Raw genomic sequence first — 25,320 nt, forward strand, 5'->3', positions numbered from 1 at the left:
TGGAAACTTCCCTCATATCTGTACACACGTGACCCTGGAACAAAAAGTAGTTCGTATGTGCTCTATCTGTATTCTTCCGCTTGCCGTGCTTAAAATAATACAATTGTTAATGTATTTTATTTTATTTAATGCCATAACAGTTAAATATCTGTAACTAATAATATGTGTATCTACATACTGAAATACATACAAATAATTGTTATATTCATAAAATACTGCATTCGTGGAACTATTTGGCCCGGCGTATGAATATGTTGGTCGAACGTCACCTTTTTTCAATGGGAAGCCATGATGGAAGTTTGAGTTTAACAGAGAAGTGAAGGGAAAGGATACGAATAGAGACCGCTCCTACGCGATATTTAAATATCGAGTTTTTAATTTCTTGGTGGAGGCTGTCACCTTTAATTTCATGTGTTGGAACCTGGGCATCGCGGATTGTTGCAGTGTTCGATGGCTTTTATTTTTTTTAAGGATGGGTAGACGAGCTAGCGCGCTAGCCGTTAAAGCTAGCGGCTAGACGGAGCGCGAGCTGAGTGCGAGCGGGGCTTTGACAACCGTTCTTGGAGTGGAAGCTCACGGAGAGGACCCTCTCTCCGTCTTTCCGTTCAATCACGGCGGCTACGGTGCGAACAGAGACTTGTCGTGCACTAGAAATTCTGCAATTTGAGACGTTGGACGTCGCTTATCTTCTCACCCGGGGCTCGTCTGAGCTGAGGAGGGCATTTTGGAAGCCGGGCCTGTGGTGGTTTGGAGCGAGGCCCTTGATGAGAGATCCACAGCAGACTCCTTTCTAGCTAGCAGGGGGACTGCGAAGCGAGCAGAGCATTAAGTTGACCGATCGTCTGAAAGCAACAATACTCTCACTCACACTAAAAACCTTAAAGACTCCTGTCACAGCCATGGCTGCGATCATAAAGGAAATTGTCAGTCGAAACAAATATAGATACCAGGAAGATGGATTCGACTTGGACTTGACCTGTATCCTCTTTGATCAATCAAATGTCCCTGTTCTGTCTGTTGTGTAGAATTCAATGTCTGCTGTGAAGGTAATGACTTGCTTCTTGTTCTAAATCGAGAAATCTCTAACGTTTGATCGGAGGATACATACGAAATCAGTTTATTTAAAATTGTTTTTTTTGTACGAACTATTGGCACTGGCACCTAGTCAGCGACTGGAGCTTGTTGGCGTGATCTAGATCTAACTTAACGTTATTAGTTTCTGTATCTGGATCAAGTCAAAGCCAGCGCCGTTTAGATTCATGTCAGTTCTCAATTGAACCAAATCAACGAACAGATAGAAAATCAACAGACTGCACAAAGCACGCGCACTCATTTCATCCGTACAGTGTTTCTGGTCTGGTTGTATGTGCAGACTACAATTAGCAAAGCCAGTTAGGTTGTAAATAATTATTTTCCCTTTTTATGAAATCTGATCCATCGATAGGCTGCTAACCTGTAATCCAATACACAAAACGCGTTCATTTCAACTCAAGGCTTCTCGCACGAAAACTGCAGTTTGGGGGTTTAAAACAAAAGATGCGTCGCGTAGAGGACTCACTGGCTTATATAATGCGATGGATTAGATGAAATGCTCAAGCAGTGTCACACAAAGAACCATTGCATCAGCTGCTCGCAGAAAATAGATCTCGCGTTTAATTTGGTGTAGTTTTGATTGAGCAAAAATGAGTCAGTTCACACGCTTGCGTACAAAAGGAAATGCTTTAGTATGTGAAGTATGCCTTTTTCGTAATCGCAGGCAGAGATCCGTGCAGTCCTGTTAAAGAGGACTCTGTTGAGCTGCATTTCAGAAACGTCACTGATGCCTGCTCACTGTTATGTGCCATGTCAGTCATTGCGTTTTTTCCAAGCACAGGTATTGTTCAATGTACATTGTTGGTTTTGTGATGGCTTTGATCAGGCGCATTACATCCTTGCAGATGAAGTGCAAAGCATACGTTTTTTGATTGCTCGTTTTATTTCAGCAGGATTCAGTGATATTGAACATTAACATCAAACTTGACGCTTAGCTGTAGTCCTCTTAACCTCACTGTCCCATTCGTTGCACTGTAATATATAAAAAGGCAGGTGTACCGAACACTAAGAAACAGGACTGGAAGGACAGTTAGAGGGCAGGATCTAATCATTGAAGAGGTGCAATTATTTCTGTGTATAGCGCTGTAACAATGGAAATAGGAATCTGGTAGGCCTTGGACTTTTTGTCGAGAATTTAGAAAGGTTAAGTGTATTTACACTAAGCGATAATGCTGTTTTGCTTTACATGTAGCGTATTACATGAGTAGCCTGTGAATGAATTGATTTCCATGTATGTTCATATCATATGCCCCTGCCTGCTTGGGTGGTGTGTGGGTTGGGTTGACTATATTGCACTGCATCATGCTATGCACTCATTCCATTTACAACACCGTTTGTTGAAGTGGAATGCAGAACTCCCTGTTCTTACAGAAGTTTTGAAAGGATAAAAATGGAGAATGATTTCATTCTTTCAGTCCCTTTTTATGTTACTGATGAGGCAATACCGTCTGTGGCAATGATTGGTGAGAATACAAACTCTCCATTTGATGAAATATATACTGTATGGTCATTTGTCATGAAATATCATACTAGATTTAAGATTTTTTTTTTTTTTTTTTTTTTTTTTTTACTTCTGTGAAGGTACCAGAATTAGACTAAAATTCGTCTAAAGCATTTCTGGGTGACGGAACTGGCCTTACTGTTTCTGCACAGCAGTGTTCAACAATTAAGTTTTTTTGTTTTTTTTTGTTTTAGAATTTAGATTTTATTTGATCCATTTATTTCCAGTACGTTTACAGTTTTCATTAAAATGTTTGTTGATAACTTTAAGTCTGCGAGACAAAAACACCAATGTGTGAGGTAATGTAAGTGCAGCACTCACCTGATTGGAGTTCATGGTGATTTCAATTTAGATAATATTGTGCACATATCTTAGAAGGCTAGAGGTATGTGGTATGCATTTTTCTACATATTTTGTTTTTGGTAATTAATATAGGGAGCTTTTTGTTATTGATTTTATATCCACCTTGAATTTGACCAGATCACTATGATCTATGTTTACTAAATGCAAGTGAATTTGTCATCTCTTAGCTTCCTTAATATTTTACTGTTTTATGACCTTCTTTTTAGACGTCATTTAAACTCATTATTATTGTGAAAGTCTAATTTCCTGGCTGATTCAGATGGTAAACCTTTATAATGTCTGAGCTCATATCCATACAGCTGTCAAAAATGTTTTTTCTTCTTTGCTGAAGTGTCAAGTTTGCTAATTCAGGAGTGAGAACCACATGCTACACCATCCGAGAGCACAAGATGTTGCTTACCGTCATCTAGTCCAGACTTTTCTTCTTCTTTTTTTTAGAGCATTCTGTCAGAGGCCATCATTATAATGCTACTATGATTGATTTTTATTTATTTTTTTGATATTGTCATTAAGGGTCTGTTTAACTCATTTGTATACAGATTGGAGTGATCATGATCTATTTAGCATTTTAATATTTTGTTGTATATCCTGAATTAAATTGAAGTAGATTTAAACACCTGCGACTCTCATTTTGATAAATATTGATAGAATTGCGTTGCCACCAGTTCATCTGCTATATCAGGGTCTGATTAGATCATCTTTCAGGCTGAAGAAGTGATGCACTCGTTATGGAAAGGTGAGGAAGGAAAGTGATTCCAGGCTGGGCTGAGGCAGAGTGTGATTTATTTAGTGCCCCTGTGTGGCCCTCTGGGTTAGAGGTCTATGCATTGGTCTCTTACAGCGAGAGCCATCTGTTCTATATTACCCCGAATGCTGTTATCTGAGCTGTCCTTGCACAACTAAAATTAAAATGCTACTTTAGTGGAAATGAGTAAGTTCTCAAATGAAACCGGGGCTTGGTGTTTGTTAGTTTTCCTGCTCTTTGTGGCGTCATTTAGCTGCTCTGCATTGTTCACCAACTTTGTCTGTGTTTTGGATACGTGTTTAACTGGTTGATATAATTGTGTTAGACAAGTGGCCAATGGACTTTAATCAGATGATTGTATTTTTTTTCTTCCCATTCATATCAGTTTTCTTAGTCTAGATTTCCTTAACTCTGAAATTTAGATATTTATCCTAACATTATAGCAATGGGCTTTCCTGCTGAAAGACTTGAGGGTGTCTACAGAAACAACATAGACGATGTAGTGCGGTAAGTATTCTCTCTTTATATTCTTTGGAAATATTGTCAGTATAAAATTTGTGTCTGTAAGTCTCTTATAACATTTCAATATATGTTGTAGCAAAACCAGAACAACTGCTGTGATAGTTACAGCCATAGGCCTGTCACAGAGTGTATCCAGAACCTCTGAAATGACCTGATGCACTGCTTTATCAGTTTACAGTGTGGTAGTCACCTTCAGTGACATTTTATAAAATGTGCAACTAATGTTGGCCTGTGTGTCATTCGATATGCCATTCCAAGACTAAAGACTAAATTCATTTGTGATTTTGAATTGCTTCAATGTAATTTTTAGCCTTGATTGTGCAGAAAATATTTAAAACTCTGTATTTAAGTTCCAACAATTCAGTGCATTAGACATTTTTTTTCTAGTCATCCATAGCTCTGTAGTGACATTGGGTGTCATGCACTGAGGATTGCATAGATTTACATGCACATTCAAAGTAATTCACAACTCATGCCTATACTGTTAGGCTGAAACGATTAGTTGATATTATCAACAAGCGTTTGATCTAGGGATGTCAACGATTAATCGATGATCGATTAATTGTCGATAAGAGATGCAATCGATTAAGTCTATCAATGGTCGGTTAACCGATTCAATGTTGGGCTGCGTGCGGCTCATGCGCACTCAACACGTGCGAGCGGCTGTGAGTGACGGTGACGATATATAAAAGCATCATCATTCATTCACAATGTACAAATTAAGCTTTTAATGTGATTTAAACTTTAAAGTACATTAAAATAGAAACAACATAAAAGTTCTTCAACATTAAATGCAATGGAAATGTAGTTACTAATCATTTCATCAGATGACTGTTTTATATGGTGCGCTTTGCAGGGCTGCGGGACACAGTGACAGGACAGGTAGACTATTCATTCCTACAACTTGTTAATTCATTCCTACGAATTATTAATGTGGCAATTGTCCATGTTTCATTAATTTTGTTCCCTAAATAACCCATGATTTAAGTGAAATAAGGGAACAAATTAATAAATCGAACGAATTAATTCATGAAATCTTTATAATTTCCCTTCCCATGTTTACCACAGTAAGAGATGCGAAAACAGTTATTAAAAGCGAAAGATAATAAAATAAACCTGGGAAATTAGAGGGTTAGACTATTAAGATTTAGGAAAAGAAACGATGCCTAAATATACTGAATTTGTGGAAATTCGTGACCAACCGGCAAACCAGAACAAAGCCGCGTAAATGAAGACTATGGGGTCCAAAAGCATGGTCGTGATCTAACATTTTCCAGTTAACCTATTATTCCTCTAATAAACAAAGCTTTTATACCACACTTGTCATAATCAGATCTTATCATTTCTAAATAAATAATTGCTGGATTCAAAACAGCGATTAATAGGCGCTGTGACCGACACATTCCTGGAGCATTCACTTCTGTCACTAAACGGTGACGCCGAGCATCGTTCACAAGTTTCTGCATGGACCTGACTAGGGCACAGGTTCTAAGCCCTGGGACAAAATGGGATGCTTTAAGGAAAATGTATAGCCTACTAAGTAATAGGCCCAACATAAAAATAACAATTTGTTTTCATGTTTTTTTTTTTTTTTTAAATAGGCTATGCGAAATATATCCGACTTAAATAATTAAGATTAACGGATTTAAAACAGAAGTGTGGGCGCACCATAAATTCACAAAAAAAAAAAAAAAAGGATGACAACGCATTCTGTTTGTTTGCTTTATTTCACAAGAGCACAAATCTTCTGTTTTTATTGTGAGTGTGCACAAATGAAAGTAAACACTTCTGCGGAAAATATATATATATTTTTAATGTCTCAGCTGTTTCGATCGCCCCGGAGCCTGCTGCACACGTATATTCTAGCGATTCAAACTTACATCGCAGTCTGTTCATTATCAAAATAAAATGTCAACTAAACATTAAAAGGTTACACTGGTCAGTTTAAATAGACCGTAGTATACCGGTCCACTCTGCTGTTATGCCAAGGACGTTTTTGCTCATATGAAGAGGATCATCTTTTCCGTCTATATGCGAATGCGTGTTAAGTACAAGCCTAGTTTATAATATAAATAATAGTTTAACATTCAAATACATTGCGAATATGGAAACATTTCGATTTGTGCCGAATGAGACATGAGCAATAACCTCCAAATAAATCTAGCCAAAGCCGCGCTCGCTCATCCTCGTCTGCACGCATGCACTGTCACGATCTAATGCGCTGTATGCCGGATTTTTAAAAATCTGACATTTTCTAGGACAGAATCCAGCAGGATCAAATTAATGTGAGCAACTGTGTTTTGGTGCAGCAGCGCCGATGTAGTTCACTTAATGTGCAGCGCAGTCACACGCGCTCCACATTTCGGATAATTTTATACAATAATGTCAGTTGAAAACATTGCAATTGTGCTTTAAAATACAACAACGAGCACCACAAAACCATTTAAAGAGGCGCGTTCAGCGTTCTCCGTGCGGGATTGGAAACTGTCAACAAAGTAAAATGACCTCAAAAGTATGGCGCGCTCTCTTCATTTTATCAAATGATCATAATCGCATCTATTCATTTTATAATCCTGCTACTAGCATTTTATTCAGACTAAAACCTCTTTAATTCAAGTGAGAAAGCGTTTTGTGTGTGTGTGTGTGGCTTTTGCACATCCTGTCATACCGCTGACTGCGTGCCTGCAATAGACGCATTTTGCAGTATTATGGTTAACGATTAATCGATTAATTGATCGTTAATTTAAACGACGATCGATCATGGAAATAATCGAAATTTGACATCCCTAGTTTGATCATAGCGATGCAGAGGCTTGTACCAGTTCCGCACTTCAGTAAAGTCCACATCAGTTACATCAGTTAAATTTACATAGCACTTTATACGATAGATTGATTTAAAGTAAGCCGCTTTGTAGAATTTAACATGATAAAACTGTCAGTCACAGGGTCTCTTTCAGTTAGAATTAGGCCTACCACTTTAAATGACCTTTTAAATTAAAGCTCAATCTAGCAATGGACTGCTTTGATTATTGTAACACTATAAGGCATTTTAAGAGAGATTACAGTGGGGGAAATATTTATTTGATCACCTGCTTATTTTTTGTAAGTTTGCCCACTTACAAAGTGTCTGTAATTTTAATTTAAGGGTTATTTAAGAGTATAGAGACAGAATATCAACCAAAAAATCCAGAAAAAACACATTAAATAAAGGTTAGAAATTGATTTGCATTTTAATGAGTGAAATAAGTATTTGATCCCCAAGCAAAACATGACTTAGCACTTGGTGCAGAAACCCTCGTTGGCAAGCAGAGAGTTGGTCACCAGGTTTGCACACACATCAGGAGGGATTTTATTCACTTCTCTTTACAGATGCTCTCTAAATCCTTAAGGTTTCTTGACTGTCATTTGGCAACTCGAAGTTTCAGTTCCCTCCACAGCTTTTCTATAGGATTGAGGTCTGGACACTGGCTAGCACACTCCATGACCTTAATGTGCTGCTTCTTGAGCCACTCCTTTGTTGCCTTGGCGTTATGTTTTGTTTCATTGTCATGCTGAAAGACCCATACATGACCCATCTTCAGGTTGCTGGCTGAGGGAAGGAGGTTCTCATCCAAGATTTTACAGTACATGGGCCACGTCCATTTGCCCCACAATGTGGTGAAGTCATTCTGTACCCTTAGCAGGAAGACAGCCTCAAAGCATAACATTTCCACCTCCGTGTTTGACTGTAGGGACTGTGTTCTTGGGGTCGTATTCAGCATTTCTCTCCCTCCAAACACAGCAAAAGACAAGTTAATGCCAGAGTGCTCAATTTTGTTCTTTGGAAAACTTTAAATGGTCCTGTACATGTGCCTTCTAGTGCAGGAGTACCTTGTGGGCGCTGCAGGATTTCAGTCCATTGTGGCGTAGTGTGTTACCAATGTTTTGCTTGGTGGCTGTGGCAAGATCCTCCCGTATAGTTTGGGGCTCACCTTTCTCATGATCATCCTTACCCCTTGAGGCAAGATCTTGCATAGAGCTCCAGACTTGTTTTTTTTTTTTGTATTCCTTCCTTTTCCGAATAATCGCACCAACAGTTGCAGAGTTCCAGACATCAACCAAATGTTTGCATTTTGTGACCGTTTTTCTGTCTATGCAAAAACAATTTTGTGTGCGGTCACACTGGCTTGCGCGACCACCACATTGTTCAGTTCATAAAAGCTAACATTTCTGTTGCATACAAGAAACATCAAATTTAGAGATATGCCGGTATCAAATTTTCCTGTTGCAGTTAATTGATAATGCTTTTATCACGGTATACGGTATTATCACGGTATTGAACTTTTGGTCATAATACAGTATAACAGGTTAAATAACTTTTTTTCTTATAAAAAAATTAACTGAACAAATAAAGCAATACAGAAAAGATATAAAAGTTAAATATTTTGCACATTAAAGTGCAAAAGAACTATAAAAACCAATAGGTATCACTTTACAATAAGACCTCATTAGTTAACATTCAAGGCAAGTTTTTTTTATAGCAAATTTCGTACACAATGGTAATTCAAAGTGCTTTACATAAAAGTAAAAAAAAAAATAATGAAGAAAAATAATCACTAAAATAAAACAAGCAATTTAAGAACTTGAAAATGATTTAAAAATTGACTTTTTACATGAAATACAGTGCAATACATAAAATATAGTGTAATCAGTTCGGACATCGCATAGTGCTCATTCAATAAATGCACAGCTAAACAATGAGCAATAGCTACATTTACTATAGAAGTTATTAATCTTTGTTAAAAAATATGAGTCTTAGTTCATGTTAGCTCATTAAATAACACAGTTGCAACTTTCAGTTTTAACAATGTGTTATTAAATATCGGAAAACCTAAGATTAATGAATGTTCAGAATAATTTTTTTCATTGGCAGTTTATGTTAACTAATGAAGCCATAATGTAAAGTGTGAATCCATCCATCTGCTGTCAGAGATTGAATGTGCTTTCATTCAGCGCATCTCTCACGTGTTCCTCCATGTGCTTCTCATGTGTGCTTGTTTACATCAGAGCGCATGCGCTCTTTCAAGCAGCATACAGCGATGTTGTGCATTTTAAGCAGCTGATGGGAATACTATTCTTAAAATGCATTCCAAATTCGGAATAATTTTTAATGTATATTTATTCACGGTATTTAGAAGTGCCCATGTTAACAATATAGTGCATATTAATCACCGCAATATTTCGCATTACCGAATATTGGCACAAGTCCAATCAAATGCCAATCAAAACTGAAAGCATAAAGAAACCATGCTACTAGTTTGAACTGCACAGCACTTCGAGAGTAGAGCCTGGTTATACTGACCATGTCCGCATGAGTGCAAAGCAAAAATTTAAATGAATATTGAGAAAACGATGGATGGTTTTCAAGCTAAAGTAAAAGACCAATTCTTAAACCAGAGAAGGTGAACATGTTGGTATTCTTGTGGGGAAAAGACAAAAAAGCACTGTTACTGAGAGCAAGTTTAGTTTGACTTGTCTTTTTGTTTTCATATTGAAAGCTTGTTATCTTTGCTGTTTACCTGACATTACGTTATGGAGACTATTTATGTATTTATTTTTTATTGTATTTGATTACTCAGTGTTTGCTAAATGTTCTGTTATTTATTAGTCTGTATATAATACAACATGTGGTGTAGCCTATGCCATGGTTCATCTTAGTCGTATCATTGTATCTTTCTGTTTTATTGTTGTTGTGCTTTTTAATTTAGAATAACAATGAAGACATCTTTTGTTTTAGTGTTAAAAAGTGAAAGATGTGTAGCTGTATGTAAGCAAAACATACAATTCTTTTCTTTTAAAACGTGACAAGAAGATTGTGAATTCATGCATCCGAAGCCTGGCTCATAACACAGCAAAAGAGGAACTCCGTTCACAAGAACAGGTTGAATGTTAACCACTTTCGTTTCCATATAACCATAAACTATGATAAAAGTTCAGCATACATTGTTTAATCCCATGTTGTAGCGCAAAATAAATAAATATTTATTTTGTGAGCATCTGAGAAAGTTAGTTGCAAAAGCGTGACCAGTTGGAAGAATGAGTCTGGAGCTCTGATTTGTCTCTTTCTCACCAAGCTTCTTGCTGATGGCCTTGTAGTCCATTCAAGCTTTGTGCAGATCTACCATCTAGATCTCTGACATCCTTTGACATCTCTTTGGACTTGTCCATCGTGGTGGGAGAGGTTGGAATGGAAGATACGGATTTTGTGGACAGATGTCTTATACACCTAAGGAGCTGACATTAGGAGTAACTTCTTAAAATGGCAGGACTAATCGGTGTTCCACATGGGCACATAACCAATCTGTTGGAGCCAGACTTCTTGCTGGTTGGTAGGGGATCAAATACTTATTTTACTCACTGAAATGCAAATCAGTTTCTAACATTTATATTAGGGTAAGACGATAGTACCGTCTATCTTCTTCTTATTCTTCTTTCTGTGGCGGTGCGTCAGGTTCGTCATGAGGCGCTCGGTCCAGAGCGCTGTATGACTGAATTCATCATTTCAATTCAACCTTACTCCAAATATATGAACTTACCTGTTTTAAATACTTAAATACTATATTTAACATGTTCGTTTAGGTCCAATATTAGTTTTAAACTGTTGGACTTTAAATTAAATCTATTATTGATTTTCACCCTTGACTGATTATCCAGAATATTTAGACTGATAAGTTCTGTGCACAGTAGCAAATTTGTCACAGGGCGCGCGATATGACTGCTCCGTCTGACTATATGTGAACTAGCTGTTTTAAATACAGTATTTTTATATTTAACGTTAGTTGATCAGTATGTTTTAAAGTATATTTTTTTGAATATTGGTGATTCCATAGGCTCTCTCTCGCGCACCTGCACCGTTTAAAACACCAGAACAAAGAGTCTCTCTCTTTCTCCACCCTTGCACGATAAGATTGTATATCGTCGATCTCACGGGCTGACGATATGACGATTTGAAAAATGACCATATTGCCCAACACTAATTTATATAATGTTTTATTTCTGGATTTTTGGTTGATATTCTGTCTATCTGTTAAAATAAGTCTACCATAAAAATTACAGACCCTTAATTTCTGTGTAAGTAGGCAAACATACAAAATCAGCAGGGGATCAAATAAATATTTTCCCCACTATATGTTCTGAATAAGAGTTTACAAAAGAAGTAAGAAAAGAATGAAAAATGTTGAATCGGAGATCAGACAGTTCCTTTTTTATACAGTTAAAGTGTTTTTTTTCATCTCATTTTGTTTGCCAAATATTTGTATTGTACTTTGTGTGTAAGTCATATGCTAAAGACAAGTGAAGATATTTTAATTAAACCTAAGAGATTGTCGTACTGCCGTTCCACCAAAACTTTGACCATTCAAAAAGCTTATAATGTTATTGTAAAAAATCCATATGAATCAAGCGGTTTAATAAAAATGGACAAATCTGAAGAGATGTGATCACTTCATAATGTTTTAATTTTGTAATAAGACGGATAAAGCACATCAAATATGAGGTTACAGAAACAGTGAGGTTAGTTCACGCATGTCATGCAAGCAAATTTGAGCTTCTGCAAAACCAATGAGGTGTACTATCACACATTTGAGCAGTTACCATTGAGCTTCGGTTTACCATATTCAATATGCTAAGTTCAAATAGCCCATCTTGTTGGCAGAGGCTATTTAAACTAACATCGCCCACCAACGTGTGATTGGGCTAGTCAACACTACAAAAGACTGCTGTCAAACATCAGTTCAAGTGTCGTAAAAATTGTATTTTTGATCCAAACCTGCCTTTTTGCCAAACTTTTTTCAATAATGAAGGAAATAATAAAAAAGTTGAAAATAAAGTATCAGGTAGGGTTAAGTAAGGTGTAGGGAGGGCTTTAATGTCTCAGTAATGTGACATCCAATTAAAAATTTTAAATAAAATTATAATTTACACTTAATACGTTATTTCATACTGTTTTACAATGTACTACAATACTGAGGTGCAGGTCATTGCCACTATTTGCTATTTTAGATATAAATCCTGCTATTTTAATAGTGCTAATAGAACTTATAACTTAGTGTACACTCATGGCCAAAATTTTGGTTGACATTTTGTTTCGGAAAGTTTGCTGCTTAAGCTGTTGTGGTGTTCATTCACATTGTTATAATAAATAATTGCTAAAATCTTCATTGGCCAAAAAAAAATTACTTTCCACAAAAAAAGTATTTTTACTTGTTTTTTTGTTTTTTTCTAATCCTGACACAAAATGACCAGCTAACATTAATTGACTAATCATATCAGCAGCACATATGAAAGTGTGAATGAGTACTAGTCAGGTGAAATCACTATCATACTAGATTGTAAGAGCAGACTGATGGAGTGGAAAGAGTGCTTCTGATCATTGTATTCTTGTTAGCAATGGTTACCGCCAAAGAAATGTGCAGCCATTATCGCTTTGCATCAAAATGGCCTCACATGGAAGGATATTGCTACAAAGAATATTGCACCTGAAAGAACCATTCATCAGATCATCAAAAACTTCAAGCAGAGAGCCAGTGCAGTGAATAAGTCTTCAGGACGTCCCAGGACTGTCTCCTACTGAGAAGTCAGCTACAGAATCATGTCACCAGCAGTGCAGAGCTTGCTCAGGAATGGCAGCAGGTTTGTGTGAGAGCATCTGCATGCACAGTGAAGTGAAGACTTTTTGACAATGGCCTGGTGTCAAGAAGGGCAGCAAAGAATCCTCTTCTTTTCAAGAAAAACCTCAAGGACAGACTTAAATTCTGCAGTAAGTACAAGGATTGGACACCAGAAGACTGGCGCAAAAAAATTTTCTCTGATGAAGCTCCCTTCTGACTGTTTGGGACATCTGGAAAATCGATTGTTCAGAGAAGAAAAGGTGAACACTACCATAAGTCCTGTGTTGTGCCAACAGTGAAGCATCCTGAGATCATCCATTTGTGGGGTTGCTTTTCAACCAAGGGGACTGGGCTCTCTCATAATTCTGCACAAAAACACTGCCATGAAGAAAGAATGGTATCAATACGTCCTGCAAGAGTGACTTCTTCCAATGATCCATGAGCAATTTGGTGATGATCTGTGCATTTTCCAGCATGATGGAGCACCATGTCACAAAGCAAGAGTGATAAAGAAGTGGTTTGAAGATCATTACATCTGAAATTTTTGATCCGTGGCCAGGCAACTCCCCGGATCTCAATCCCGTAGAGAACCTATGAAGAGAACCTAGAAGCCCACACATTGTGATCAACTTCTAAAACTAAATGCAAGAATGGCTTGCCATCAGTCAGGATTTGGCCCAGAAGCTAATATCCAGCGTGCCAGAGTGAATTGCAGAAACTCATATTTTTTTGCCAATAAAAGCCTTTAAAACTTATGATATGCTTATCATTGTTTTTCAGTATACCTTAGAAACAGGAGGTAAAATTATTTTTAAATACTGAAGCAGCAAACTTTGAAAACACAATTTATGTCCGTGCCAAATCCTTTGGCCATGACTGTAGGTAGAATATAATTAAAAGAAATACTGCTTTTTACAATTAGTGTAATTAGAATCCATTGTTGTTTGCACTTAGTGTAAAAAGTATCCATTGCTAAGAAAATGTTTTCACTTGGTGTAAATAGCATCTAATTGCTATTTTCACTTAGTGTAAATAGCCTCTATTGCTATTTACACTTAGTGCAAATAACCGCTGCCTATTCAATATGTTTTATGTATGTGCATTGATCTGTATTTCTATGTGAATGTAAGCTTGTATTAAACTTATCAATTATGGTGCATAACATTATAATGTCTTTATGAACCTCTAGAAGCATGAAACGCATTTGTTGTAGTAATTGTCAATTTAGTGACTGAAATCTCTCCAGTGTTTTGATTTCTATCTTTGTTTTAAAAATGATCTTCCAATTTTCATTTTTGTGTGAACTGTTCCTTTAACCAAAACCAACTGTGATTGTCTGGGAAAGTAATTGTTGTCCTCTTTCTGCAGATTCTTGGATTCAAAGCATAAAAATCATTACAAGATATATAATCTGTAAGTGTGTTTCAAACAACTTCAGTTCTGTAAAATGCTTTTACTGCTAGAACATTTTATCCAGTTTGCTGTTAAAAGTAGAAAATCTGCCATCGTGTTCAATTGAACATTAAAGAAAAACAAGCTTTTTGATCATTGTGAATGGAGGGCAGTGTCAGTGCACACCAGTCTGTTATTTAGCTATGAATGTTCTGTTGGTTTTTTGCATTGATGCAAACTTCTTAGCAGAAATGTTATAATGAACTTCTGTACTTATCAGTTTCTTGTGTTGTTTAGATGTGCGGAAAGACATTATGATACTGCCAAATTTAACTGCAGAGGTATGAGACTTGGATTGCATAAATCTGCCATTGACCTATGGTTTTGTAAATTTTTTGTGTGGTAATGATAAAGGTATTGATGAACTTTTTATTTTTCTCTTGCAGTTGCACAGTATCCATTTGAGGATCACAATCCTCCTCAGCTAGAACTCATTAAACCTTTCTGTGAAGACCTGGATAAATGGCTCAGTGAAAATGACAATCATGTGGCTGCCATTCACTGCAAAGCTGGAAAGGGACGTACGGGTGTCATGATATGTGCGTATTTGTTACACCGAGGCAAATTCAAAAAAGCACAAGAGGCTCTGGACTTCTATGGTGAAGTTAGAACCAGAGACAAGAAGGTGATGTAAACATTTTACTTTGTTTTCTTTCCCATAATTTCCCATATGAATAAAAAAAAATTGTATAGAAACGTAAATCACATCAAAGTCCATACTGATGTAGGGCAGGTCTATTATTATCATGATAGTAATATGACAGTCAAATGTGCTTTGAGCCTGTCAAGTCCTGGTAGATAAACATTTACTGACGTACATCATTTCTTCTGTGAGGTGCACTAGTGCCCATCAACTTTTTTAGTGGCCTTTGTCTCAGAAGTATTTATCCTGTAAATTTTTCATATAGAGAATTAAAAAAAAGAATTTGTTAAAGAGTTGTATGCCATGAATCAAACCAGCCAGCTTTGAGGTGAATCACAATCTTATCTTACAAAAAGGCAAAGGTACAAGACTGTGTACTTTATTGAGGGAAATAACTGCAATTCTATGAAGACCTAATGAAATTAAAAAAAAGATGTTGATTTATAGAAACAATATTTTACATCTATTGCAGAATTTGTATATACAAATGTATATTTGTATATAAAATACTGAATCCGTTTGAGAGCTTAGGGAGACTGACTCCATTACGTCTTTCGCAGTGCTTTATGTGTGGGTGTGTGCTATATAGCCCTTGGGCACGGTTTGCTTATTTCGATTCTATGATTGGTTGAGATTTCTTGGCAGTATCACGGGTCGTGTAGTTTGTTTAAACAAGGAATTCTGTTAAATGATTATTAATTTAGAATAACGTGGGCTGATGGTATCCGCACAAGCATAAAACATAATAAATTAACAACCTTGTAGGTCACTTTTAAAAATTTGTAAGTAATTTTTAAAAATCAATTCCCCTTTGGAATAAAGAGGTGGGATTTTTACTTCTGGAACTCAATTCCTGCTCCCATTTTACAGAAGTGTGATGCAAATGTGATGTTGTTGAGGCCATGAAGGAGACGTTTGCATTAACACTGCAGGTTTGCCGTTTCACAGGGAGTGACTATTCCCAGTCAGAGGCGATATGTGTACTACTATAGCTACCTTCTGAAGAATAAGCTGGAGTACAAACCAGTGGCCTTGCTGTTTCACAAGATGGTGTTTGAGACAGTGCCTATGTTCAGTGGAGGGACCTGCAGTAAGTGAGCTCTTTCTTTTTTTCTTTTTTTTCCCTTCTTTCTGACACTGGTTTATACTTTGTATTGTCATCCGTTTTGGGCTAATCAATCTCCTGTGCTCAGGTGAGACATATTGGTGTTTACACCTGGTATTACTTGTGTTGTTTGTGACAAATATGGAACTTTCCTAATTTTGTGATTAGGCTTTATCTTCTTTTAAAATTACGTGTAACTGGCAATGTTTAAAACTTAGTTTTAAGATGGTGCGTGGTGGATAGGTGAGTTGGAGGTCCTTGAAAGCATTAGTATTTACCACACAAATGCAACATGGGCTCATGCATTTCTAACTGCTGGCAGTTTCACATAGGATGTGCCAGTCACAAATGTCTGGGTGCGTTTCAGTGAGATCCACGTGGTAAATCACACCCAAGTTAAACTGTCTCTATTCTATTGCCGAGCTTTAAACTGTTAAATGTGGACAACTGGGCATTAAGGTGTTCCTAACATTAACATCATGAATTTCTGTAGCTGTTTTTAAACCGTATGATCCTTCAGAAATCATTTTAAGATTTGCTGATTTGGAGCATAAGAAACATTTCTCATTATTGTCATTGAATACAGTTGTGCTGTTTTTTGGAAGTCATTATGTATATATAGCATTTAAAGAAAGTAAATGACAGTCCTTTAAAAAAATTAATGGTTCATTTTTTTTTTTTTTTAAGTTTTAATTTAACATCATGTGTAAAATAGCCTTATAATTCATTGTGGTTTCAGTGAAAGATTTTGTCCTCCATTTGTATGTGTATTTTAGTGACTGACATTAATACCAGGTGTACACAGGGTCCATGTAACAGGCAAACAAGTCTCTCACCCACACACAAACACATACTTCTTTATCATAACTGTGCTGAGAGACTGCTTTCACACGGCTGCTCGCGGCTTCCCCTTTTGCTTCAACTGCTGTAAAATCTTCCCTACAAACTCAAACTCCTGCTTTTTCTGTACACCTAGATGTTTAACTTTTATCCAGATAGACCTAATGTACTTCCAGGAGTATTAAATGTGCTTTACACACTTTAATCTTGATATCTTTAAAGAGAAGTGGCAGGAATGTGTAAAGATTTTCCAGGCCGATTCTTTACCTGGAATGCGAGTTTGTCCAGTGGCGCTTTAGCTTCCATGTCTCTGTCTCTGACTGTACCTCTTCCGGGCCCTATTCTGAACACACTCTTGGTGAATGGTGACACTGACCAAATCTGCTCTACGTGGTCCACAGCTTCTGGACTGGATCAATCATAATGCTTTAGACAAACTGCTGTGTGAAATCTGAACGTTATCCTCCATTATATTTTATTTTTGTACTTGTATGTTTGTAACGTCTGTTATGTGGTTTTTATTTATATATTCATTTTTATTTTAAAGAGTGTACCTCACCGCGGGAGGGCTTCCCAGTGGTGTTGCACTTATGGTTTCCTCCATAGAGTCTTTGATGGCCATTAATATTTTAGTTAAGCCCAGTCTAGCTCTGAGTGTTGCATGAGTGTGTGTTGTGTTTAAGCTCTGTTTAAACGTTTCTTCCCCTCATAGTGCCCTCTCTTGCTCTTGCTCTGGCCAGGCCACTGGACAGTCTTTAATCTCCTTCTTTTTCTCCAAGGGGATTCTGCTGTAAAAAGCAAGAGTGAGCAGATTCCGCATGGGTTCAGAAAAACCAATTGGCATTGGGGTAACATCAGCTTTTTCTAAAATGTTTTTCATTTTTAGTTCTGTTAGCCTAGCCAGTGTTGCTCTGTAAAATGTGTTTGCCATGTACAAGTAAAAGCCCCTAGTGCCACTTTTGGGTGGACGTTTTTAATGCCTCATCTGAGGGAGATGGGAAGCGTGGTCCAGGGTCAGCTGTTCTCAGAATAGGGCCCTTAGTGTGCCACTGTTATTTTGTCTTTTCTGTATCAGTACTTCTGCTATTTCTATCCTGTTATTTTCCTCTATGCTTTTCTTCTGTTTTATGTTAACAGATATACATATCCTCACATTTTGTGTGTTGCACAAGGCTGGTAGAGCAATTAAACATTGTTTTATTTTGCAGATCCTCAGTTTGTGGTGTACCAGCTGAAGGTGAAAATCCACACGTCTAACCCAGCGCACACAAGGCGAGAGGAGAAGTACATGTACTTTGATTTTCCACAGCTGCTGCCTGTGTGTGGAGACATCAAGGTGGAGTTTTTCCACAAGCAGAACAAGATGATGAAAAAGGTATGTCACACACTCTGACTGATCATTATTGCTTTACTTTATTGCTGCATAATAGTAAATGTAATGTTATGTTACAGAAATGCAGTTTTTTTTTTTTTTTTTTAAGAATGTTTTTGTAAGAGTGGGTTGTACGTCCTAAATATTATCACAGTATGAATAATTTATATCATCATATTAGTATAGATCACAATATAGTGTTTATTATGCTTGAAATTCAACCTAAATGTTGTTTTGGCACATGGAATATAATGGCGTATATCATGCTTTTGAAAAAAAAAAAAATGAATCGATGATGTCGACGCAAAATATGCGCATCGATTCGTCGACCTGTTTTTATTTCTCAAAAAAAAGTTTGCAAAACGTTTACCTTATGTGCGCTGAATATACGCGATGGCCGGATCAACATTCTGTCCAACGTTATATAACCAATCCAGGGTTTTTTCTAAATTGATCTTTTTTTTGGCGGCTGTCAAAGCCTTATTTGATCGGTGAGTGATGTAGAATAGAATGACACGTACGAGAGAGAGCCCCAGCTGCACGCGCACAGTCTTCAAACAACACGAGCGATTCTTGCTCTCTCTCTCCCTTGTGCATATTAATTAAAATCATTAGACACGATAGAAAAAGGGCGGAACGCCAAAGTTTCACGTGGAGCATTCGGAGATTTTTTTTTCTCCATGATAGGCTGCTGGCTCCCACTGTTCATTTGTTTTTTTTTTTGTTTTTTTTGGAAAAGCACTCTCTGTATTAGCTTAAAGTCCTCAAGTTTACATTGGTTACTGTATTCTTTCAATTGCTCTAAACAAGTATTTTGGGTGACCTTTTTATTGAATGCTAGACATCAAGTTGTTGTTATTTTCATCTGAAAGAACTTTTTTTTCAGTAAGCTAGGCCCTATGTGTTCAGTAAGCTTGTTTCAGTAAGCTATGTGTTTTCAAGGCTTCAAGGTTTTATTGAATGCTATCTCTATACAAGTGCAAAGTAATGCATTCTTAGTCTTTTATTTTGTAATTTTAAGAGTAATAAACATATATTGCAATGTTAAGGAATTCATGTTTTTTTCATTCAGATATGTAAATCAACATGTATAAATTGTTAGTAGTCAATTAATGGGGAGATAATCGAAATCGAATCAGTCTGGAAAAATTAATCGTTAGATTAATCGATGCATCGAAAAAATAATCGCTAGATTAATCGTTTAAAAAATAATCGTTTATCCCAGCCTATATATATATATATATATGCATGTATGCTGCATGCATGCATATACAGTGCCCTCCATAAGTATTGGAACACTAAAGACAAAATTGCTTTCTATGCTGTGGAGTCAAGACATTTGCAAATATGATTAAAAGATGAATATGCGACAAAAATACAGAATGTCACATGTTGTGGTTGTTATTATTAGGTCTTTTGACACAAACATGTTTTACCAAATATTAAGGACAGCACTTTAAAAGTTCATCCCACTATTTGATGTACGCATAAGTATTGGAACATTTGAATTTAAGGCAGATGTAAAAGATTAAAAGCTAATATTTAGATTCCTTGCATGCAATCAGAGCTGTGAGTTTGCATTGCAACCCATAGACATCACCAGACTCTTGGTCTTATGCTTTACAAAGACTTTACATTCCTTTGCCCTGATAAAGTCCTTGACTGAACTAGCAGGGTGTTTTAGGTCATTGTCCTGACCCAATATGTGCTTTCAAATGAGTTTGGTGGCATTTTCTTGAATATTGGTAGCCAAAATGATATTGTACCCTTCCAAATTAATTCTGCTACTGCCATCATATATTAAGTCTTCATTAAAATTAAGAGGTCCTGTTCTAGATACAGCCATGCATGTCCATGCCATGACACCACCTCCACCAAGCTTCACAGATGAGTTTGTATGCTTAGGATAATTTGCAGTTCCCTTTTTATCTCCACACTTCGCTTAGATAAAGGTTAATCTTTGTCTCATCGGTCCATCAACTCAGTTCCAAATTCTACTGGCTCAAATTTGTGAAGAATCTTGCCTTTATCATATATTAAGTCTTCATTAAAATGAAGAGGTCCTGTTCTAGATACAGCCATGCATGTCCATGCTAAGAAACCACCTCCACCAAGCTTCACAGATGAGTTTGTATGCTTAGGATAATTAGCAGTTCCCTTTTTTCTCTCCACACTTCGCTTAGATAAAGGTTAATCTTTGTCTCATCGGTCCATCAACTCTGTTCCAAATTCTACTGGCTCACATTTGTGAAGAATCTTGCCTTTCTATTTTTGGTGCTGATCAGAGGTTTGCATCTTGCTGTGTAGCTTCTGTAATTCTGTGTCAAATTCTCCTGAGGACTGTAGATTGACATCACCCCAGCTTTTTCCATTATTTGTCCGTCATCAACTACTGTTGTTTTTCTCAGCTGATCAGGTCATCGTTGAATGCTGATGTTGCCGGTAGTTTACAAACTCTTGATTTCTCAATGCCCTATTTTTCCAATATTTCTGATTGACTTCCTCTTTTCTTTTAGCATCCAAATTGCTTGCTTTTCTTTCAGAGTCGGCTTCCTCATCTTAATCCTGGTTTGTGTGCGTCATCATTGAATGCAATACTTAGAATGCAGAAGCGATGTATATAACTGATAAGACACATTCCCTGTTTTTAATATCTGAAGAATTAATGCAACAGGACACAACTGAACACTTAGAAAGACCTGTGAGGCAACTGTTCCAGTACTTATGCTCACGTCAGATAGGGAGATTAACTTCTAAAAGTGCTGATCTCAGCTTGTAAAACATCTTTGTGTTGTCTAAACTGCTCAGTGTGGATTATAAAGCGTTTACAAACATTACCATTATGAATGTCTCCTAAAGATGCTTTGAATTTTAATTTTTTTGTGAAAGTGATATACAAATAAAAACTTTATTGTTAATGAAGCCTTATTTTATAATATGATTTGTTTTGTTAACCAGGATAAGATGTTTCACTTCTGGGTGAACACCTTTTTCATCCCTGGACCAGATGAGAACTCGGAGAAGGTTGAAAACGGAGGATTAGTGAAGGAACAGGATGGGATCCAAACCACGGAACGGGGAGAGAATGACAAGGATTATCTAATCCTGACTTTAACCAAGAACAACTTGGATAAAGCCAATAAGGATAAAGCCAACAGATACTTCTCTCCAAACTTCAAGGTGTGTTAAGAACTTTTGCTGATCTCCTTCCAGTTGCTGATCATTAAGGTGTTAAACTGGTGAAAGGCTTATCCAAAGTTTGATGTTCCAAGCCACAAATGTTCAAATGGCTAAAATGTGCTTTTTTCCCCCCCATTAGGTGAAGCTGTACTTCACAAAACCAGTGGAGGAACCATCCAACTCGGAGGCCAGCACTTCTACGTCTGTAACACCGGATGTTAGCGATAATGAACCGGATCATTACCGGTATTCGGACACAACAGACTCAGACCCTGAAAATGAACCGTATGATGAAGAACAGATTACTAAAGTTTGAAATATTTTTATGGGAAGTAAAAAGAAACCATACATAATAGAGTTGTATAAAGGAGAAAACTTGAATATGAAAGTACTTTTTTCCACCCAGTTTCTTTTTTTTTTCTCAAGCAGAATTAGGACACACGTCACACAAATGCTACCAGTTGTAGGGACAAAAATGCTGACCAATTTTCTTTTGTTCATTCACCCTGCTCCATGAAGTATCAACACTGATGTTCAATGGAAAACAGCGTCATTAGCTATTATGTAAATACATGTTCATGCCGTAACATGAGAAAGGAAGCCCAGTCAGGATGGGAGATCGTTTATGGGAGAAATTCAGTGGAGTTCAAAATTAGCTGCTCCATCAACCTGTTGAAACCTAGGCCAGTGCTTTAATCAACATTCACGCCCCCATGTCTGTCCTCCTTTAGTCTGTCCTACCTACTGTGAAACCCTTCTCATGCTGCTGGAAGGCCGCCATGTGTCAGTCAGGCTCTGCTGTGCAGTGGAAACTGCGTCTCTTGCCATTTTTCTTTTTTAGTCTGCTTTCATCATCATTACTACTACAAGAATGGAGGTGGTAATGATTCTACTAAACTACATGACACCGTGGCAGAAAATGACGTATAGCTCCACCATGTATTGGTATTACTATTATTATTATTATTATTATTATTATTATCATGATTTCTTTTTTTTTAATGCAGATATACATACAACACAACAGGGAAACCAGTGTTGCAATAATGTTGATCGAAGGTGTGCATGTTATTGGAATCCGTTTCCATGTTGTCGAATAAATATTATTCAATGTTTTTCTAAAAAAAGAAAAAAGAAAGGTTTCTAAAGTCATTTACAATTTGTATTTGGGAAGAAGAAATTACCATCACTCTTTCTTCTGCAGATGACACTTCAGTGACACTTCATTTATAGAATTAACAATGGGCACTTGTTTAAATCAGCTCACACAGAATGCTTTTGTTTTTCTGTTTCACTTCTTGAAGGGTCGTGCTTTGAGCTCAAGGTAGTGTCAGTCCTAAAATTCCTCTTTAGAATGTTGTGGGAGACGGATCAATCTTGCTTGAGGGCTCTGTGGCCACGGTTAACTACAGCGATCTCTGGTCAGAATGGGTTTGATGGTGTACAGCATTTCGTTTAATGCATGTCAACATGGAGAAACCCTTTTCTGAATGTATCAACCTTGGATGCAAGTTTTGATTAGATTTTAACAGCGTTTACATTGGTTTTTCTTTCTTCCTGGCTGTGTCAGACATCAGATTTCAGGCTCCCTATAACATGTTTTTGTAGCCTTATCTGCATGATCTAATGAAATCTGGATCATTTATCCAGCAATGGTGCTTGCTAAACTAAACTCTAAATGTATAGTTCAGTCATTTTGGAGCAAAGAATCTCATGGTGCAAGCATTTAAATGCACTGTGTGGTGCATTGTTAGTTTCTTACAATTTGATGTCCCTCACTAGCTAGTCCTTTTTTTTTTTTTTTTTTTTTTTTTTTTTATATTCTTGAACAGGCCTCGTTCCCATTGGAATGAGCATAGTGCAGCTACGGATTTTACACAGTCTTGTGCTTGCTTCAGAAATATTAAAGCCCTATATATGAGAATATTTAAATGTATAATTTTCTTTTAAGCATGCCAAATCTTTTTTTTTTTTTTCATCTGGCTGATGTGGCCAGACCAAAAAAAAAAAAAAAAACTTTTCTCAGTCTCTTGGGCAAGAATCTTCACTAAGAAGGGTAGTGAGTAAGCTGCCTTTCTCGTACTGTTAAAGTTTCACTCTTCTCACCAGCCCACTGCACACCATACATCTCGCCTTCCTTTAGAGAAAGAATACGTTTCCCTGACATGAGGAGACTGGGCCTTCCTTTATGAGATTGTACACTAACCAATCCAGGAATAAAAGCAAGCCTATCAAGGATTCTCATTTTGTTTACATTTTATCACATCACTGAAAACCTGCCAAAATTAAGCTTAATCATTTTTGTGTTATGATTTTCTTTGTGCTCCGAGGAGGAGGCAGGGCCCACGGGAGGTATTCTTTGCCTTACTTGAAGTTGACAATGCTTACTCTTCTACTGCTTTGATACCTACCATTCTGCCCAAGCACTGACTTATTTAAAGCTACTATAATAGAGCAACATATTGTACTAGACATTTGCACTGTTACAGGTCTTTGCAGGGTTTCAGTCAGCGGTCCACAGTATTTTTTATTTTTATCTTTGTTCTCGTTTTATTTTTGTAATTTTCTTTTCTGGAAATGCTTTACAGTAATCAAAAATAGAGGATAGAGGTTAAATGAAAATACGTTAATATTGTCTCTGTGCATCCCAATAGAATCAAATGTGTTTTTATTGACTGAATCCTTTTTTTCTTTTTTTAAAGAAAGCGTAAAATAGAAAAAAAAATGAATAAAGCGACTATTTATGAAAGTATTCGTTCACATTCTGGCAATGACCCTGCAGGTATTTCCCATAGTCCTTCTAAATGTACGCTGATGTGTTTTAAATGTTTAGCGGTTTAATGTATGACTCTACTGAAGAGTATCACATGATGAACTTGAATTTAAAAGGATAGTTCACCTAAATGTTCTGTCATCATTTACTCACCCTTGTGTCTTTCCAAACCTGTATGAGCAAGAAGATATTTTGGAGAATTTTTCAGCTGTTTTTATCCACACAGTGAAAGTCATTTGGGTTCCGCCATGTAAAAATTAGTATGTTTGTATGTTTGTGTGAGTATACTTTATTTCACATTTAATTGTTACGTGTCATTTAGAGCATGAGGGTGAGAAAATGATGAATGTTCATTTTTAGGTGACCTATCCTTAAGCCTCAGATCGTCTCTGCAACGGGACGGATCCCTTGACAATTTAGCCACAGTACCTTTATACGCAGACCCTCAGACATCTTGTACGTGGCACGGGTGTGTGGAGCTCACAGGCAGCATGAAAAATTCATTTTCAGCTTTAATGAAAAACAAAACGTCTTTCGAAGGTGCCAGTGTATATGTTTCACGTCACTCTTTCTTAGCTGATTTGTGCAATATGTTGTTATGATGCCTGTGGTTGCCACAAAGTGCCTCTCGTTTACAGTTTAAGAAAAAGTACGCTTTAAAAACTGTTGTAGGACATCATGTCATGCATGCGGATGGTTGGATGGATAGATGGGGTGGTACTGTGCACTAAATCGTCCAGCTAGACTTGGGGGCCCTTTGGACTTTGGCCATGCTCCATTCGAAATCATTCTTCTCCCCAGAGGGTTTTTACTTTCACGTAATGTAAACGCGGTATATTTTCAGTCTCTTAAGAAAACAGCCTTACTCCGTTTCAGCCTGTTCAGATACTATTGTGCTGTGCAACAGTTGCTCTGTGTGTAATGCCTATGCACTGAGAATACACAAACCAACCATGTATGAAATATTGTACAGGTAATCATGTTGCTCATACAAATCACGTTTGTTTGTAATTGTATGTGTAAACTGCCCTTTATCTTAGTGTTATAAACTCCACGTAAATCCAATAAAGTCTCATTCTTGTCA

General features: G+C 37.0%; 1 protein-coding gene across 2 annotated transcripts; it reads left to right on the forward strand.

Moving 5' to 3' along the window:
• Positions 1-272: 272 nt before the first annotated feature.
• On the forward strand, positions 273-25,320 carry ptenb (phosphatase and tensin homolog B). 2 transcript variants are annotated; one of them, XM_052570608.1, is made up of 10 exons: positions 273-978; positions 4,124-4,208; positions 14,240-14,284; positions 14,561-14,604; positions 14,710-14,948; positions 15,915-16,056; positions 17,691-17,759; positions 18,120-18,286; positions 21,242-21,463; positions 21,603-25,320. In XM_052570608.1, the coding sequence occupies exons 1-10, from the start codon at positions 900-902 to the stop codon at positions 21,777-21,779; spliced, it is 1,269 nt and encodes a 422-aa protein (XP_052426568.1). In that variant the 5' UTR covers positions 273-899; the 3' UTR covers positions 21,780-25,320. The 2 variants fall into 2 exon arrangements, with proteins under 2 accessions (XP_052426568.1, XP_052426569.1); XM_052570609.1 differs by lacking the exon at positions 17,691-17,759 and having other exon boundaries at positions 274-978.

The sequence above is a fragment of the Carassius gibelio genome, chromosome B12 (genome assembly GCF_023724105.1).
Source record: "Carassius gibelio isolate Cgi1373 ecotype wild population from Czech Republic chromosome B12, carGib1.2-hapl.c, whole genome shotgun sequence".
Taxonomy (NCBI): domain Eukaryota; kingdom Metazoa; phylum Chordata; class Actinopteri; order Cypriniformes; family Cyprinidae; genus Carassius; species Carassius gibelio.

Excerpts from the sequence above, each read along its gene's own strand:
- ptenb (XM_052570608.1), top strand. The coding sequence starts at position 900 with ATGGCTGCGATCATAAAGGAAATTGTCAGTCGAAACAAATATAGATAC. Across the intron at positions 4,209-14,239 it reads AACATAGACGATGTAGTGCG|ATTCTTGGATTCAAAGCATA; the intron begins GTAAGTATTCTC and ends CTCTTTCTGCAG. Across the intron at positions 21,464-21,602 it reads ACTTCTCTCCAAACTTCAAG|GTGAAGCTGTACTTCACAAA; the intron begins GTGTGTTAAGAA and ends CCCCCCCATTAG.